Consider the following 19,648-nt stretch of genomic DNA (forward strand, 5'->3'; position numbering starts at 1 on the left):
AATTTGGCATGTTTCAGGGAGCCCGAAAAAGATCAGGATTTTCCCGTTTTTTCGCAAAAATTTGTTTTTCTGATTAGTGCGCCCTAACTCCTCGTTAGTGCGCGCTAACTCCTCGTTAGTGCGCGCTAACTCCTCGTTAGCGCACACTTACAAAAACAAAGTAACAAAATCTAACAGTTTTTGTTAGTGCGCACTAACGGGGAGTTAACGCACACTAACTAAAAATCGATTTTTCACGGGAAAAAAAGACCCAAACCGAAAAAACCCGACATTTTCCATGGCGGCCGAAAAACGAAGAACGACCCGAACACAAAAACCGATGCACATCTCTAATTTGCAAAATGCCTGCAGAGCTGCAGCAGGGCAGGAGCATCTGGGGGTCGCGCCTGTACTGTGAAGGCGCTTACAATTGCAGACAAGCCCGGGGGGGGGGGGGGGGGGTTACAGTGGGGAGAGGGAAAGGGACTTATTTTTTTAGAATTGGGATTTTTTTTGTGGTGGGGAAGGAGCGTGCTACTGCCTTATTTTAAAAACACAGACCCAAATTTTTTTTTAAGAAAATGAAACGGAATAATATCTCCCACCACAAAACCAAGTCAAAATGAAACAAAAACACACCCCTTGCAGGCCCCTACTAATTCTCTCTCTGAGAGAAACCTGTGAGGGAGTCGGTTGGACCATTAGATGACAGAGGGGTTAAAGGGGCTCTTAGGGAAGATAAGGCCATTGCAGAAAGACTAAATGAATTCTTTGCCTCCGTGTTTACTAATGAGGATGTTGGGGAGATACCAGTTCCAGAGATGGTTTTCAGGGGTGATGAGTCTGACGAACTGAACGAAATCACTGTGAACCTGGAAGATGTAGTAGGCCAGATTGACAAACTAAAGAGTAGCAAATCACCTGGACCGGATGGTATGCATCCTAGAGTACTGAAGGAACTAAAAAATGAAATTTCTGATCTATTAGTTAAAATTTGTAACCTATCATTAAAATCATCCATTGTACCTGAAGACTGGAGGGTGGCCAATGTAACCCCAATATTTAAAAAAGGCTCCAGGGGCGATCCGGGTAACTATAGACCAGTGAGCCTGACTTCAGTGCCAGGAAAAATAGTGGAAACTATTCTCAAGAACAAAATCGTAGAGCATATAGAAAGACATGATTTAATGGAACACAGTCAACATGGATTTACCCAAGGGAAGTCTTGCCTAACAAATCTGCTTCATTTTTTTGAAGGGGTTAATAAACATGTGGATAAAGGTGAACCGGTAGATGTAGTGTATTTGGATTTTCAGAAGGCGTTTGACAAAGTCCCTCATGAGAGGCTTCTACGAAAACTAAAAAGTCATGGGATAGGAGGCGATGTCCTTTTGTGGATTACAAACTGGTTAAAACACAGGAAACAGAGAGTAGGATTAAATGGGCAATTTTCTCAGTGGAAAAGGGTAAACAGTGGAGTGCCTCAGGGATCTGTACTTGGACCGGTGCTTTCAATATATTTATAAATGATCTGAAAAGGAATACAACGAGTGAGGTTATCAAATTTGCAGATGATACAAAATTATTCAGAGTAGTTAAATCACAAGCGGATTGTGATAAATTGCAGGAGGACCTTGTGAGACTGGAAGATTGGGCATCCAAATGGCAGATGAAATTTAATGTGGACAAGTGCAAAGTGTTGCATATAGGGAAAAATAACCCTTGCTATAGTTACACAATATTAGGTTCCATATTAGGAGCTACCTACCAGGAAAAAGATCTAGGTGTCATAGTGGATAATACTTTAAAATCGTCAGCTCAGTGTGCTGCGGCAGTCAAAAAAGCAAACAGAATGTTAGGAATTATTAGGAAGGGAATGGTTAATAGAACGGAAAATGTCATAATGCCTCTATATCACTCCATGGTGGGACCACACCTTGAATACTGTGTACAATTCTGGTCGCCGCATCTCAAAAAAGATATAATTGCGATTGAGAAGGTACAGAGAAGGGCAACCAAAATGATAAAGGGGATGGAACAGCTCCCCTATGAGGAAAGGCTGAAGAGGTTAGGGCTGTTCAGCTTGAAGAAGAGACGGCTGAGGGGGGATATGATAGAGGTGTTTAAGATCATGAGAGGTCTTGAACGAGTAGATGTGACTCGGTTATTTACACTTTCGAATAATAGAAGGACTAGGGGGCATTCCATGAAGTTAGCAAATAGCACATTTAAGAGTAATCGGAGAAAATTCTTTTTCACTCAACGCACAATTAAACTCTGGAATTTGTTGCCAGAGGATGTGGTTAGTGCAGTTAGTGTAGCTGGGTTCAAAAAAGGTTTGGATAAGTTCTTGGAGGAGAAGTCCATTAATGGCTATTAATCAAGTTTACTTAGGGAATAGCCACTGCTATTAATTGCATCAGTAGCATGGGATCTTCTTAGTGTTTGGGTACTTGCCAGGTTCTTATGGCCTGGATTGGCCACTGTTGGAAACAGGATGCTGGGCTTGATGGACCCTTGGTCTGACCCAGCATGGCAAGTTCTTATGTTCTTATGACAGATAGTGTTACACCCTCCCAGCCCCCAGTACAGATAAAGTTCCTCCCTGCCATGCCTGAGTGCAGATAGTGTTACACACCCACACACATCCCCCGTGGGCCCGAGTAAAGACAGCGTGGCACCCCGCCGTACCTCACTCAGCTTGCCACCGCTGAGAGGAATCCATTTAATCTGATAGGCAGACATGTCCTCAGCAGCAGCTCTCCATGTCACTGCCACGCTCTCTCCAGAGATCGGCATCACCTTCACATCCACGGGGGAAGGCACCTTCACTGAAAGAGGCAAGAGGAGAGCATGGGCCAGGGCAGCGCTGCTACCTCGGGCCACGGTCACAATCCCAAAGAGAGAGAAGGAATCAAGGAGGACCCCCACCCTCAGAGAAATGTACAGCTCTGCAGCAGGTTTCTGTCTGGGCATTAGGCAGAGTGTGAAATATGGGCTGAAGGTGTTCATGCAGTGCGGGGGAGGGGGTGGAGAGGTATAAAGCAGCCCCAGGTACAAACGCTGTCCACCCCTGCCCCAGGAATGCCCCGCTATAATCTGCCTGTGGATGGCCACATGTGCTGGTCAGCAGAGAGAGGGCAGTAACTTCAGCCAGGCCAGCCACCCTACCATGCCGTGTGCCACCGCACCAGAGCACAGGGAGAGAGATAGGCACAGCTGAGGTGAGGAGGAGGAAGGGGCTTCATCTCTGCAGGACGGGGTGCAGGAAACATAGGTCCCCCAGGGTTACAGACACGTCTGGTGTTCTGAGGACCCAGCCTGCCAGTCTGACCTGTACCGGGACACCGCTAGGTTCTGAGGACCCAGCCTGCCAGCCTGACCTGTACTGGGACACCGCTAGGATCTGAGGACCCAGCCTGCCAGTCTGACCTGTACCGGGACACCGCTAGGTTCTGAGGACCCAGCCTGCCAGTCTGACCTGCACCGGGACACCGCTAGGTTCTGAGGACCCAGCCTGCCAGTCTGACCTGCACCGGGACACCCCTAGGTCCCGAGGACCCAGCCTGCCAGCCTGACCTGTACTGGGACACCGCTAGGTTCTGAGGACCCAGCCTGCCAGTCTGACCTGTACTGGGACACCGCTAGGATCTGAGGACCCAGCCTGCCAGTCTGACCTGTACTGGGACACCACTAGGTCCTGAGGACCCAGCCTGCCAGTCTGACCTGTACTGGGACACCGCTAGGTCCTGAGGACCCAGCCTGCCAGTCTGACCTGTACTGGGACACCGCTAGGATCTGAGGACCCAGCCTGCCAGTCTGACCTGTACTGGGACACCACTAGGTCCTGAGGACCCAGCCTGCCAGTCTGACCTGTACTGGGACACCGCTAGGATCTGAGGACCCAGCCTGCCAGTCTGACCTGTACTGGGACACCGCTAGGTCCCGAGGACCCAGCCTGCCAGCCTGACCTGTACTGGGACACCGCTAGGTCCTGAGGACCCAGCCTGCCAGCCTGACCTGTACTGGGACACCGCTAGGATCTGAGGACCCAGCCTGCCAGTCTGACCTGTACTGGGACACCCCTAGGTCCTGAGGACCCAGCCTGCCAGTCTGACCTGTACCGGGACACCGCTAGGTCCTGAGGACCCAGCCTGCCAGTCTGACCTGTACCGGGACACCGCTAGGATCTGAGGACCCAGCCTGCCAGTCTGACCTGTACCGGGACACCGCTAGGTTCTGAGGACCCAGCCTGCCAGTCTGACCTGCACCGGGACACCGCTAGGTTCTGAGGACCCAGCCTGCCAGTCTGACCTGCACCGGGACACCCCTAGGTCCCGAGGACCCAGCCTGCCAGCCTGACCTGTACCGGGACACCGCTAGGTCCCGAGGACCCAGCCTGCCAGCCTGACCTGTACTGGGACACCGCTAGGTCCCGAGGACCCAGCCTGCCAGCCTGACCTGTACTGGGACACCGCTAGGTCCCGAGGACCCAGCCTGCCAGTCTGACCTGTACTGGGACACCGCTAGGTCCCGAGGACCCAGCCTGCCAGTCTGACCTGTACTGGGACACCCCTAGGTCCCGAGGACCCAGCCTGCCAGTCTGACCTGTACTGGGACACCGCTAGGTCCCGAGGACCCAGCCTGCCAGTCTGACCTGTACTGGGACACCGCTAGGTCCCGAGGACCCAGCCTGCCAGTCTGACCTGTACTGGGACACCGCTAGGTCCCGAGGACCCAGCCTGCCAGTCTGACCTGTACTGGGACACCGCTAGGTCCCGAGGACCCAGCCTGCCAGTCTGACCTGTACTGGGACACCGCTAGGTCCCGAGGACCCAGCCTGCCAGTCTGACCTGTACTGGGAAACCGCTAGGTTCCGAGGACCCAGCCTGCCAGTCTGACCTGTACTGGGAAACCGCTAGGTCCCGAGGACCCAGCCTGCCAGTCTGACCTGTACTGGGACACCGCTAGGTTCCGAGGACCCAGCCTGCCAGTCTGACCTGTACTGGGAAACCGCTAGGTCCTGAGGACCCAGCCTGCCAGTCTGACCTGTACTGGGACACCGCTAGGTCCTGAGGACCCAGCCTGCCAGTCTGACCTGTACTGGGACACCGCTAGGTCCTGAGGACCCAGCCTGCCAGTCTGACCTGTACTGGGAAACCGCTAGGTCCTGAGGACCCAGCCTGCCAGTCTGACCTGTACTGGGACACCGCTAGGTCCTGAGGACCCAGCCTGCCAGTCTGACCTGTACTGGGACACCGCTAGGATCTGAGGACCCAGCCTGCCAGTCTGACCTGTACTGGGACACCGCTAGGATCTGAGGACCCAGCCTGCCAGTCTGACCTGTACTGGGACACCGCTAGGTTCTGAGGACCCAGCCTGCCAGTCTGACCTGTACTGGGACACCGCTAGGATCTGAGGACCCAGCCTGCCAGTCTGACCTGTACTGGGACACCGCTAGGTCCTGAGGACCCAGTCTGACCTGTACTGGGACACCGCTAGGTTCCGAGGACCCAGCCTGCCTGTAATTTAGTGTGGAAAAGTTTTCATGTCGAGCCTTAAACAAGCAATTAGAGACCAATTTCCTGGCATTCTCAGAAACTAATCGATGGGTAATTAATTTGCCCTCAGTAGTGTATTCTATGTCAGAACTGGAAAACCCTGCCTCGTTTACATGTGAAAGGCTTCCTGACGATGCCGAGGCAGCCACACATGTGCCGTCATGCGGCCGAGGACTCAGGGACGTCCCTCATGTTACCAGCACCCCCGAGACCAAAACCATTTCAATTCCCAAATTTAGAATAAAACATCTGCACAGCTCCAACTCTGAAACAGCCCCCACCCATCCAAACCCCACTGAATTCATGGAACCCACTGACCAAACTCCATTGAATTCATGAAACCCACTGACCAAACCCCACTGAATTCACGGAAACCACTGACCAAACCCCACTGAATTCACAGAAGCCACTATCCAAACCCTACTGAATTCACAGAACCCACTGACCAAACCCCACTGAATTCACGGAAACCACTAACCAACCCTACTGAATTCATGGAAACCACTGACCAAACTCCATTGAATTCATGGAACCCACTGACCAAACCCCACTGAATTCATGGAACCCACTGACCAAACCCTACTGAATTCATGGAAACCACTGACCAAACTCCATTGAATTCATGAAACCCACTGACCAAACACCACTGAATTCACACAAATCACTATCCAAACCCTACTGAATTCACGGAACCCACTGACCAAACCCCACTGAATTCATGGAAACCACTGACCAAACCCTACTGAATTCATGGAAACCACTAACCAAACCCCACTGAATTCACACAAATCACTATCCAAACCCCACTGAATTCATGGAACCCACTGACCAAACCCTACTGAATTCATGGAAACCACTGACAAAACCCCACTGAATTCATGGAAACCACTGAATTCATGGAAACCACTTACCAAACCCCACTGAATTCACACAAATCACTATCCAAACCCCACTGAATTTGTGGAACCACTGACCAAACCTACTGAATTCATGGAACCCACTGACCAAACTCCATTGAATTCAAGGAAACCACTGACCAAGCCCCACTGAATTCATAGAAACCACTGACCGAACCCCACTGAATTCATGGAAACCACTGACCGAACCCCACTGAATTCATGGAGATCACTGTTCAAACCCCACTGAATTCATGGAAATGCCCAGTCAGTCTCTCAGGGGTGCCTCAGGGCTCCGTCTATGGCCATCTTCTCTTCTCACTATATACTAACTCCCTTGGTGGTCTGATTTCCTCTCATGGCTTTCAATACCATTTTTATGCTGACGACTCCCAGATCTACCTTTATACACAAGAAAATTCACTAGAAATCCAGTGCCGGATCTCGACCTGCTTGTCTGATATTGCTGCCTGGAAGTCCCGCCGCCACCTTAAACTCAATACGGTCAAGACAGAGCTCCTTCTCTGTCCCCTAAAGGCCACTTCCCCTCTACTTCCTTTCTCTGTTTCTGTGGAGAACACATTAATCATCCCAGTCCCATCAGCCTGTACCCTTGGAGTCATCTTCGACTCCTCTCTCTCTCTCTCCTTCTCTACGCATATTCAAAATGTTCCATCCCTTCCTTTCTGAACACACTTCCAGAACCCTTATCCACTCTCTCATCTCCTCCTGCTTACACTATTACATCCTGCTCCTCACAGGTCTCCCAGTGATCCATCTCTCTCCCTGCAATCTGTCCTAAATTCAGCTGCACAACTTATCTTTCACCAAAGTCACTGCACCCATACCAGAACCCTTTCCTCTCTCTCATCTCCTCCCTCTTACACTATTACATCCTGCTCCTCACAGGTCTCCCAGTGATCCATCTCTCTCCCTGCAATCTGTCCTAAATTCAGCTCCATGACTTATCTTTCACCAAAGTCACTGCACCCATACCAGAACCCTTTCCTCTCTCTCATCTCCTCCCTCTTACACTATTACATCCTGCTCCTCACAGGTCTCCCAGTGATCCATCTCTCTCCCTGCAATCTGTCCTAAATTCAGCTCCATGACTTATCTTTCACCAAAGTCACTGCACCCATACCAGAACCCTTTCCTCTCTCTCATCTCCTCCTCTTACACTATTACACCCTGCTCCTCACAGGTCTCCCAGTGATCCATCTCTCTCCCTGCAATCTGTCCTAAATTCAGCTCCATGACTTATCTTTCACCAAAGTCACTGCACCCATACCAGAACCCTTTCCTCTCTCTCATCTCCTCCCTCTTACACTATTACATCCTGCTCCTCACAGGTCTCCCAGTGATCCATCTCTCTCCCTGCAATCTGTCCTAAATTCAGCTGCACGACTTATCTTTCCCCAGAGTCACTGCACCCATACCAAAACCCTTTCCTCTCTCTCATCTCCTCCTCTTACACTATTACATCCTGCTCCTCACAGGTCTCCCAGTGATCCATCTCTCTCCCTGCAATCTGTCCTAAATTCAGCTCCATGACTTATCTTTCACCAAAGTCACTGCACCCATACCAGAACCCTTTCCTCTCTCTCATCTCCTCCTCCTCTTACACTATTACATCCTGCTCCTCACAGGTCTCCCAGTGATCCATCTCTCTCCCTGCAATCTGTCCTAAATTCAGCTGCACGACTTATCTTTCACCAGTCACTGCACCCATACCAGAACCCTTTCCTCTCTCTCATCTCCTCCTGCTTACACTATTACACCCTGCTCCTCACAGGTCTCCCAGTGATCCATCTCTCTCCCTGCAATCTGTCCTAAATTCAGCTGCATGACTTATCTTTCACCAAAGTCACTGCACCCATACCAGAACCCTTTCCTCTCTCTCATCTCCTCCTCTTACACTATTACACCCTGCTCCTCACAGGTCTCCCAGTGATCCATCTCTCTCCCTGCAATCTGTCCTAAATTCAGCTGCACGACTTATCTTTCACCAAAGTCACTGCACCCATACCAGAACCCTTTCCTCTCTCTCATCTCCTCCTCTTACACTATTACATCCTGCTCCTCACAGGTCTCCCAGTGATCCATCTCTCTCCCTGCAATCTGTCCTAAATTCAGCTGCACGACTTATCTTTCACCAAAGTCACTGCACCCATACCAGAACCCTTTCCTCTCTCTCATCTCCTCCTCTTACACTATTACATCCTGCTCCTCACAGGTCTCCCAGTGATCCATCTCTCTCCCTGCAATCTGTCCTAAATTCAGCTGCACGACTTATCTTTCCCCAGAGTCACTGCACCCATACCAGAACCCTTTCCTCTCTCTCATCTCCTCCTGCTTACACTATTACATCCTGCTCCTCACAGGTCTCCCAGTGATCCATCTCTCTCCCTGCAATCTGTCCTAAATTCAGCTGCACGACTTATCTTTCACCAAAGTCACTGCACCCATACCAGAACCCTTTCCACTCTCTCATCTCCTCCTGCTTACACTATTACATCCTGCTCCTCACAGGTCTCCCAGTGATCCATCTCTCTCCCTGCAATCTGTCCTAAATTCAGCTGCATGACTTATCTTTCACCAAAGTCACTGCACCCATACCAGAACCCTTTCCTCTCTCTCATCTCCTCCTGCTTACACTATTACACCCTGCTCCTCACAGGTCTCCCAGTGATCCATCTCTCTCCCTGTAATCTGCCCTAAATTCAGCTGCATGACTTATCTTTCACCAAAGTCACTGCACCTATACCAGAACCCTTTCCTCTCTCTCATCTCCTCCTGCTTACACTATTACATCCTGCTCCTCACAGGTCTCCCAGTGATCCATCTCTCTCCCTGCAATCTGTCCTAAATTCAGCTGCACGACTTATCTTTCACCAAAGTCACTGCACCCATACCAGAACCCTTTCCTCTCTCTCATCTCCTCCCGCTTACACTATTACATCCTGCTCCTCACAGGGCTCCCAGTGATCCATCTCTCTCCCTGCAATCTGTCCTAAATTCAGCTGCACGACTTATCTTTCACCAAAGTCACTGCACCCATACCAGGACCCTTTCCTCTCTCTCATCTCCTCCTGCTTACACTATTACACCCTGCTCCTCACAGGTCTCCCAGTGATCCATCTCTCTCCCTGCAATCTGTCCTAAATTCAGCTGCATGACTTATCTTTCACCAAAGTCACTGCACCCATACCAGAACCCTTTCCACTCTCTCATCTCCTCCTCTTACACTATTACATCCTGCTCCTCACAGGTCTCCCAGTGATCCATCTCTCTCCCTGCAATCTGTCCTAAATTCAGCTGCATGACTTATCTTTCACCAAAGTCACTGCACCCATACCAGAACCCTTTCCTCTCTCTCATCTCACCCTCTTACACTATTACACCCTGCTCCTCACAGGTCTCCCAGTGATCCATCTCTCTCCCTGCAATCTGTCCTAAATTCAGCTGCACGACTTATCTTTCACCAAAGTCACTGCACCCATACCAGAACCCTTTCCTCTCTCTCATCTCCTCACACTATTACATCCTGCTCCTCACAGGTCTCCCAGTGATCCATCTCTCTCCCTGCAATCTGTCCTAAATTCAGCTGCACGACTTATCTTTCACCAAAGTCACTGCACCCATACCAGAACCCTTTCCTCTCTCTCATCTCCTCCCGCTTACACTATTACACCCTGCTCCTCACAGGTCTCCTACTGATCCATCTCTCTCCCTGCAATCTGTCCTAAATTCAGCTGCACGACTTATCTTTCCCCAGAGTCACTATGCTTCCATAACCCCTCTTCTGAAGTCACTTATTGACTCCGTATTCACTCCTGCATAAGTTCTAGCTCCTCTTATTCACCTACAAATGCCTTCACTCTGCAGCGCCTCACCACCTCTCTCTACACCCCCTCCTCGTGCAGTCCGCTCGTTGGATAAGTCACTGCTATGCGTGCCCTTGTCCTCTGCTGCCAATTCCCGACTCTGTGCTTTCCAGCAGGCTGCGCCGTGTGCTTGGAATAGTCTTCCTGAGCCGGTTCACCAGGCTCCCTCTCTTGCCATGTTTAAACCCCATCTAAAGAGCCACCTTCTAGAAACCGCTTTTCAATCTTAAGCCTGATTGTCTGCTTTTAGTCTTGACTTATCTTTCTTTTCTTTTTAACCACTGTCTTGGTTTATGAAATACCCGCTCTCTTATCCTGTATTTTTGCCTTATTAGACTGTAAGCTCAATTGGGCAGGGACTGCATTTTCTGTGTGTTTGGGCAGTGCTGCGTATGTCGTGTAGCGCTACAGAAATGTTAAGCAGTAGTCGCAGTAGTAGGTTGGCTTTGTTTGAAGAAATGTGAAATAACTGAAGCAATGTCCTGGATCTGTCAGACCTCATGTGCCCTCAGAGTGCTTATGACAGCACAAATCACCTTTAGCACATTAACTGCTCCTGGCACAGGGAACACAGACACCTTGATGCAAGCATTTCTCAGCTCCACTGGCACGAATAATGATGAGGCAAGACGGAGAAAGCAGACAGGAGGCAGAGAAAGGAGTCAAGCTGGGCAGAAGCAGCAGTCAGAAGGTTAAGGCAGCATTGCAGAGATATAGGGAGCGAGTCAGCGGCCATAACAAGGGCCAAGGTGTTCCCAGTGCACCTTCACATAATCGGGGCCAGCGAGGGCAGGGATTTCACTCTCTGTTCTCAGAAGATTTCATTCCAAGGAGTTATACGAGAGTTTTAGTCCACCTTTCACTGGGCAGGCTCCTCATCAGCTGCTGTGTGGGATTCTGCCGGCGAGGAGAGCAGCTGGCAGCGATGGGTCTGCAGACCGACAGCAAGAAGGCAGCAGGCAGGCAGCAGGCAGGAAGCGGGGAAGGCCAGGGCTGCGCACTGAGCCCCTGTTACATGCACAACGCACAACTACAGGTGAGCTCATGCCGGAAACGGCTCCTTCCAAATAAGCCCACCAGCCTGTCCTCATCCGCTGACTTATCATACAGCCCAGGACTTCAAGCACGAGTCTGGCGCCGTTCCTCGTCAATCTGCCATGGTTACTCCCGGTGCCCCTCACTTACGTGTGGTGACATTGCCTGTGAGAGGTGCTGAGGTGTGGACATCGTCATACATAGCAGTGACGGTGACGCCGTAGGCAGTGAGCGAGGAGAGGCCCTGCAGCACTGCGGAGGAGGCACTGCCAGGCACTTCCACCTGCAGCAGGAAGGGAGAGCACGTTACACACACACACCCACACCCACACTATACACACACACACACACACACACACACACACAATACACAATACACAATACACACACACACACACACACACACACACACACAATCTTCTCTAGGGTCCACGATGCGCCTCCCGAGGCTGGCTCAGCACTTCAGGATACCGCACCAGAAAGCGTTTATATGCAAAGCAGCACACCCACCTGACCTGCCGCGTCACTGCCTCCGACGGGTACATAAGTGACACGGTGAGCTCTCGCGTCACGCGACGCCAGGTCCCAGCCCACTCGTACGCTGCTGTGCGTGATCTCAGAGAAATGCAGCTTTCTGCCGGCACCTACAGCTTCTGTGAGGGAGAAGGGCACAAGTCACAGAACAGCGATCCTCCTCACCTGTGACTAACCCTGTCCATTTCGTTCCTACCCAGCAGGATCGGCCACCAAACCCATGGGAATTTAAAAGAGTGGAAAACGCAGAACTTTCCCAGGACGTCTCAGAAAATGGCCACAGGTATTCCTCACGCCTTAGAAAGATTTCAAACTTACCGACTCGCCATGGCCTTTAATCTTAGGCGCAGAGAGGCCACGATGTGAACATGAGGGGAATGTGGGGCATTGGGTGGTGGCCGTCGGTCACCCTGGACAGACATAAAGGCGCACTCGTGTGCTAAGCCTGAGCCCTGCTGGTGGCACAGGAAGACGCCAGAGGCCCACATTTGCTGCCGATATAAGCGGCTGTCAAAAGGACAATGAAACATGAGTGCATCTCTTACTATCCCTGCTCTCATCCTCCACCACCACCACCACAACTCCCCCCCTACCTGAGCGTCGGACCTTCGAGCTCTACCTAAAAGGTGATTCTGATTTTAATTGGTATTTGGGCCTGGCCATGAATATCCAGGAGCCCCTGCCTTGAAAATTCATCATGGTGGAGATTCACCAGATTTACCAAAAGTGGTAAAAAGCTGGTGAATGCTTTCAGGAAGACCTGCAACCAAACCCTAAGTGGGCCTCTGACTGCCTGCAGCTGCCACCATCCCTGCTAAGAGAGAGCCGCGTACGGGTGGTCTTCTGGATGGAGATGGGGTCACTGGCTTCCTCTCCGTGCAGCGCGTACACCGTCACCGAGTACTCCGTGCCGGGGGAGAGGCCATCCAGCAGGAGCTCCGTGTCCGCCACTTTCACCTACAATACACAAGAGGGCGACAACGAGGGTAAGGAGCTCCCGGGGAAAAGGGAGTGGTTTAGTCACCACGGCTTTGGGACGGGCTGGGTAGCAGGTGAAATCTGTGAATATCATTTCCCCTGATAGTGAGCACCAAGCATCCAAGAAATGAAAGGGGGCCGTGCGGCTAAACTGGTAGGCGTGGCGTGACAGCAGTTGGGAAGACTGGTCCAGGTCCCTGGAGCTGGGAGTCCATCGCGATTCTGCGCGTCCCGTCTCCCCCCCCTCCCCCTCCCTGCACTGCAGGACTCCCCCCTCATGGCTGACGCAGCACGAGGCCGGGAGCGGCTGCCGCGGGCACGGGTCCCTCCTTCCCCCGACGCGGCACGAGAGACGAGCTCTCCTGCCTGCCCTTAACCTTGCGCTCCTTGGCTACCTCTCTTGCGTTCTCCTCCAATCCGTCCAAGGCTGGCGTGCAGAGCACCAGGTACTGAGTGGCTCCATCCGCTGGCTGCCAGCTGACACGTAGCGCATCGTGCGTCACGTCGTACGCTCTCAGGGAAGTGGGCGGAGCCAGTGCTACTGCAGGGACCAGAAAAGATGCAATTAAACTCAAGGTGATCCCAAAGCAGAAAAGTGCAACAGCAGCTGCCCGTGTTACACGCCGAGGGGAAGCGAGAGGGCTCGCTCGGAAGGTGCACGGCAGAGTGGGAAGGCCATGGCATGCAATGTCCTATTCATTCAGCCAATGACAAGTGACTCATTCCTCAGCTGCACACAAACTGCTGAATAAAGGTCTCTCTTAACCAATTAACATCAATTAACTGGCTCACTGTCAGTTTGGAAATGCTGCTGCCTCCGTTTTCTGAACTCTCTGCAGCCAGTTTACAAGGTGAAATAAAGCTGGAGGTTCAGAGGTGCTGGCTACATGGCCACAGGACTGTAACTTGCAGAAATATCAGACCGTGTTTACGGCAAGACGACATCTGCACGTGACATGGAAGGCGCAGCGACAGAGCTTAGGGCTGCGGAAACATCCGTCCAGAAAACCTTTGCAGTCAGACATCCCAGCAAACCTATGTCTACGAAGCCCAGGCTGCAATAACCAGCTGACAGTGAGGAGGGTGTCCTCGGGGGCAGCTCACAGGAACGAAATCCCCGCTCACGCTAAAGGAGAAGGCCCTGAAGCCAGGACATGAGAGAGACCAGAGGAGAAGAGTCCCTGCCCCACCCGGAGACAAACCACAGTCCTTGCGCTGGACACCCACACGTGGAGGCGATGCCACGGAGACCGACGCCCACACTGCTTGCATAGATGGGGAACACAGAGACCAGGTACTCGGTCTGAGACGTCAGATTGAGCAGCAGAGCAGATGTGGACAGCCCACCCAAGACCACCTGCAGGGGGAAAAAAAGATAGGACTCAGCACGCCAAGAGCCGCTTTGCGATAGGATAAAACAAACCCGCCTAAAAGAATGTAACCAATAGGATCCTTCGTCTGAATCAATAATCCCCACACCAGGTATTTGAGGGATAACCCGAGCTGCTCAGCCAATCAGCAGGCAGCTGGCCGCCATTTGCACTCAGAGAGAAAACCACAGAAGCACCACGCCAACATCACCGGCAGCAAAACCAAGAGATGCTCTGCACTGGTGAAAAGGTTTCTGCAGGCTGCAGAACAGAAGTGCAATAAGTAAGCGAATGCCATATTAATCAATCATACATTTCTGCCGAGTGGCCAAGGTTTCCTTCCCTGCGTGCACTCTGATGGCCACGGGGCTCACCTCTAGGTCAGGACCACTGCAAGAAAGTCCCGGACCTCTAACACCAGCTCTGCTGCTGGGGGCATGGCACTTATCACCCTTCTCTCAGGCTCCATCCATCAGTTTTAATAAGAACAGCACCAAGAACTGAAATAACCTCTCCCCAATGTAGACTCTGGTAGAGTGTGCGAGTGCTGATGAGAGCCAGCGGTGGCTGCGTGACTGGAAAGCACTGCGTGGTCTGCTTTGCATGAAAGAGTACAGAATCCTCCTCCCCCGGCCCCCACCTCCACCAATATAACAGAAGCTGGGGGAGATGTCCGTGCAGCTCCCGCGGGGGGCAGCAGTAGCTCAGGACAGCCCTGGTCACTCACCTCTCTGGGGGTACCACCCCGGGAGGGATAATACACTATCCTGTACTTCCTGACCTCCTGAGGCGGAGGGGTCCAGCTGAGACGCATGCTCCAAGGGGTCACCTCTGACACAAGCAGGTTCGTCGGACTGGGGTGGGCTCTGTCACTCTCAGGACCTTCTGCAAGTTACAGAATATCACCTGTACTTTACCCCGTTATTGTAAGTGAGCCCTCAGAGGGAGATTCACCCCTCAGAATTCCCCCACTTATTGTAAGTGAGCCCTCAGATGGAGATTCATCCCTCAGAATTCCCCCACTTACTGTAAGTGAGCCCTCAGATGGAGATTCACCCCTCAGAATTCCCCCACTTATTGTAAGTGAGCCCTCAGATGGAGATTCACCCCTCACAATTCCCCCCCTTATTGTAAGTGAGCCCTCAGATGGAGATTCACCCCTCACAATTCCCCCCCTTATTGTAAGTGAGCCCTCAGATGGAGATTCACCCCTCAGAATTCCCCCACTTATTGTAAGTGAGCCCTCAGATGGAGATTCACCCCTCAGAATTCCCCCACTTATTGTAAGTGAGCCCTCAGATGGAGATTCACCCCTCAGAATTCCCCCACTTATTGTAAGTGAGCCCTCAGATGGAGATTCGCCCCTCAGAATTCCCCCACTTATTGTAAGTGAGCCCTCAGATGGAGATTCGCCCCTCAGAATTCCCCCACTTATTGTAAGTGAGCCCTCAGATGGAGATTCGCCCCTCAGAATTCCCCCACTTATTGTTAGTGAGCCCTCAGATGGAGATTCACCCCTCAGAATTCCCCCCGTTATTGTAAGTGAGCTCTCAGATGCAGATTCACCCCTCAGAATTCCCCCACTTATTGTAAGTGAGCCCTCAGATGGAGATTCACCCCTCAGAATTCCCCCACTTATTGTAAGTGAGCCCTCAGATGGAGATTCACCCCTCAGAATTCCCCCACTTACTGTAAGTGAGCCCTCAGATGCAGATTCAGGATGGGCGGAAGTTACACCAAGGGAAGTGATCGTTGCACGAATCCCAGCACGGTTAGAAGGCAGATCCAGCAGCAGACAGGATGGTTCTCTCTTCATTTTGGCATTAATTCCCCCTCCCCCACCCAATGCTCTGGATCCTCGTCCCCCTCTAGCACCGATCACCTGCAGCCAGTGCTGAAGGCCCCAGAGCAGCCTCGGAGATGCCAGGCCTACGCTCAGAAAAGCACCGGGTTATCTGCCTCTCTTGGCATCTTCCCATTATCTCTGCCTCAGAACAGCTCCGGCCTCCCCCAGGAGGACAGGTGACTCTTACCTGGGCCTTCCACCTTGCTCCTTTCTTTCAATCTGGCACAGAGGGCTCGGGTGAGCCGTGAGAGAAGGGAGGTGAGCAGGGGGAAATCTAGCACGTTATACACGGTCAGCTCTGGGGGGTCCGAAGCGATCAGCCGCAGCTCTGCTTCATCGGCATTCTTCACCCCTGTACAGGGCAGAACACATACAGTGGGGCAATTAATCACAAAGTGAGAGGAAACAGGTCAGAAGTGATAAAGAAAGCCAACAAGGTCCTCTCTGCACAGCTCAGCACCTCCTGTCCCTCACCCCAACCTGTGCTGAACCAGGGATAATTAGCACTGTGCCTTGGTCACCCTCCTGCCTGGTGAACACCTGGAATGGAGATTACAAGCAGGACAGGGAGGGTCAGAGCAGGACTACGACCTCCATACTCTGTGGCCTTCGTGCTTAATGATTTGTAAATGAAACCCAGCAAACACTAGCAAGAAGCAACCTTCAAACAGAAAGAAGAAAATGTCAGAACTCCCTATGATATGGCAGACTGAAGAAAGGGCAGCCATGAGAGTGTCTAGCAAACATCTCCTATCTCCGTCAGCCTCACAGGAAGAACGGGAGAGTGAGGAGGGACAGGACATGGAAAGGAGAGACATCAGTGAACAGCAGCAGCCCAGAAAGCAAAGAGAATGCTGGGGATTATTAGGAAAGTAAAGGAGAATAAAACAGAGAATATCATAATGTCTCTGTATCACTCCATGGTGCATCCTCATCTTGTGTTCATATATCATACACAAACAGAATGCTGGGGATTATTAGGAAAGGAAAGGAGAATAAAACAGAGAATATCATAATGTCTCTGTATCACTCCATGGTGTGACCTCATCTTGTGTTCATATATCATACACAAACAGAATGCTGGGGATTATTAGGAAAGGAGTGGAGAATAAAACAGAGAATATCATAATGCCTCTGTATCACTCCATGGTGCATCCTCATCTTGTGTTCATATATCATACACAGACAGAATGCTGGGGATTATTAGGAAAGGAAAGGAGAATAAAACAGAGAATATCATAATGTCTCTGTATCACTCCATGGTGCATCCTCATCTTGTGTTCATATATCATACACAAACAGAATGCTGGGGATTATTAGGGAAGGAATGGAGAATAAAACAGAGAATATCATAATGTCTCTGTATCACTCCATGGTGCATCCTCATCTTGTGTTCATATATCATACACAAACAGAATGCTGGGGATTATTAGGAAAGGAATGGAGAATAAAACAGAGAATATCATAATGCCTCTGTATCACTCCATGATGCATCCTCATCTTGTGTTCATATATCATACACAAACAGAATGCTGGGGATTATTAGGAAAGGAATGGAGAATAAAACAGAGAATATCATAATGCCTCTGTATCACTCCATGGTGCATCCTTATCTTGTGTTCATATATCATACACAAACAGAATGCTGGGGATTATTAGGAAAGGAATGGAGAATAAAACAGAGAATATCATAATGCCTCTGTATCACTCCATGGTGCATCCTCATCTTGTGTTCATATATCATACACAAACAGAATGCTGGGGATTATTAGGGAAGGAATGGAGAATAAAACACAGAATATCATAATGCCTCTGTATCACTCCATGGTGCATCCTCATCTTGTGTTCATATATCATACACAAACAGAATGCTGGGGATTATTAGGAAAGGAATGGAGAATAGAACAGAGAATATCCTAATGCCTCTGTATCACTCCATGGTGCATCCTCATCTTGTGTTCATATATCATACACAAACAGAATGCTGGGGATTATTAGGAAAGGAAAGGAGAATAAAACAGAGAATATCATAATGCCTCTGTATCACTCCATGGTGCATCCTCATCTTGTGTTCATATATCATACACAAACAGAATGCTGGGGATTATTAGGGAAGGAATGGAGAATAAAACAGAGAATATCATAATGCCTCTGTATCACTCCATGGTGTGACCTCATCTTGTGTTCATATATCATACACAAACAGAATGCTGGGGATTATTAGGAAAGGAATGGAGAATAGAACAGAGAATATCCTAATGCCTCTGTATCACTCCATGGTGTGACCTCATCTTGTGTTCATATATCATACACAAACAGAATGCTGGGGATTATTAGGAAAGGAATGGAAAATAGAACAGAGAATATCATAATGCCTCTGTATCACTCCATGGTGTGACCTCATCTTGTGTTCATATATCATACACAAACAGAATGCTGGGGATTATTAGGACAGGAAGGGAGAATAAAGCAGAGAATATCCTAATGCCTCTGTATCACTCCATGGTGCATCCTCATCTTGTGTTCATATATCATACACAAACAAAATGCACAGGATTATTAGGAAAGGACTGGAGAATAAAACAGAGAATATCATAACGTCTCTGTATCACTCCATGGTGCATCCTCATCTTGTGTTCATATATCATACACAAACAGAATGCTGGGGATTATTAGGAAAGGAATGGAGAATAAAACAGAGAATATCATAATGTCTCTGTATCACTCCATGGTGCATCCTCATCTTGTGTTCATACATCATACACAAACAGAATGCTGGGGATTATTAGGAAAGGAATGGAGAATAACACAGAGAATATCATAATGTCTCTGTATCACTCCATGGTGCTTCCTCATCTTGTGTTCATATTTCATACACAAACAGAATGCCCGGGATTATTAGGAAAGGAATGGAGAATAAAACAGAGATCATCATTAGGCCTCTGTATCACTCCATGGTGCGACCTCATCTTGAGTATTGAATGCAGTTCTGGTCACCACATCTCAAGAAAGATAGAGCAGAATTAGAAAAGGTACAGAGAAGGGTGACCAAGATGATAAAGGGGATGGAACAGCTCCCCTATGAGGAAAGACTGAAAAGGTTAGGGATCTTCAGCTTGGAGAAGAGATGGAGATCTATAAAATAATGAGTGGAATGGAACGAGTAAACATTAATCAGTTGTTTACTCTTTCAAAAAGTACGAAGACCAGGGGACACACAATTAAGTTACTGGGTGATACATTTATAACTAATAAAAGAAAATATTTTTATACTCAATGCATAAACTCTGAAAGTTTTTGCCAGAGGATTTGGTAAAAGCTGTTGGTGTAGTTGTGATTAAAAATGTTTTGCACAAGTTCCTGGAGGAAAAGTCCATAAACAACTATTATGGTGGACTTGTGGAAATCTATTGCTTATCCCCGGGGGGCGTTAGGAGCTTGGAATCTATCAACCTTTTGGATCCTGCCAGGTACTTGTGACTTGGATTGGCCATTGTTGGAGTCAGGATACTGGGCTTGATGGACCCTGGGTCTGACTCAGTGTGGCATGCTCTTCTGTTCA

The 19,648-nt window shown here is 50.0% G+C and overlaps 1 protein-coding gene across 2 annotated transcripts in view; it reads right to left on the bottom strand.

Annotated features, from left to right (window-relative positions):
* COL20A1 (collagen type XX alpha 1 chain) overlaps positions 1-19,648 on the bottom strand; it is a 102,249-nt gene that overhangs the window by 39,774 nt on the left and 42,827 nt on the right. For both annotated transcript variants that reach the window (XM_029611815.1, XM_029611814.1), the window contains 8 exons: positions 16,274-16,438; positions 14,968-15,125; positions 14,098-14,227; positions 13,266-13,411; positions 12,726-12,849; positions 11,869-12,011; positions 11,509-11,641; positions 2,671-2,810 (listed from right to left, as the gene is read on the bottom strand). In XM_029611815.1, coding sequence (XP_029467675.1) covers positions 2,671-2,810; positions 11,509-11,641; positions 11,869-12,011; positions 12,726-12,849; positions 13,266-13,411; positions 14,098-14,227; positions 14,968-15,125; positions 16,274-16,438 — 1,139 coding nt within the window. The remainder of the gene's footprint in view (positions 1-2,670; positions 2,811-11,508; positions 11,642-11,868; positions 12,012-12,725; positions 12,850-13,265; positions 13,412-14,097; positions 14,228-14,967; positions 15,126-16,273; positions 16,439-19,648) is intronic.

This window comes from Rhinatrema bivittatum, chromosome 8, assembly GCF_901001135.1.
Source record: "Rhinatrema bivittatum chromosome 8, aRhiBiv1.1, whole genome shotgun sequence".
Lineage (NCBI taxonomy): Eukaryota > Metazoa > Chordata > Amphibia > Gymnophiona > Rhinatrematidae > Rhinatrema > Rhinatrema bivittatum.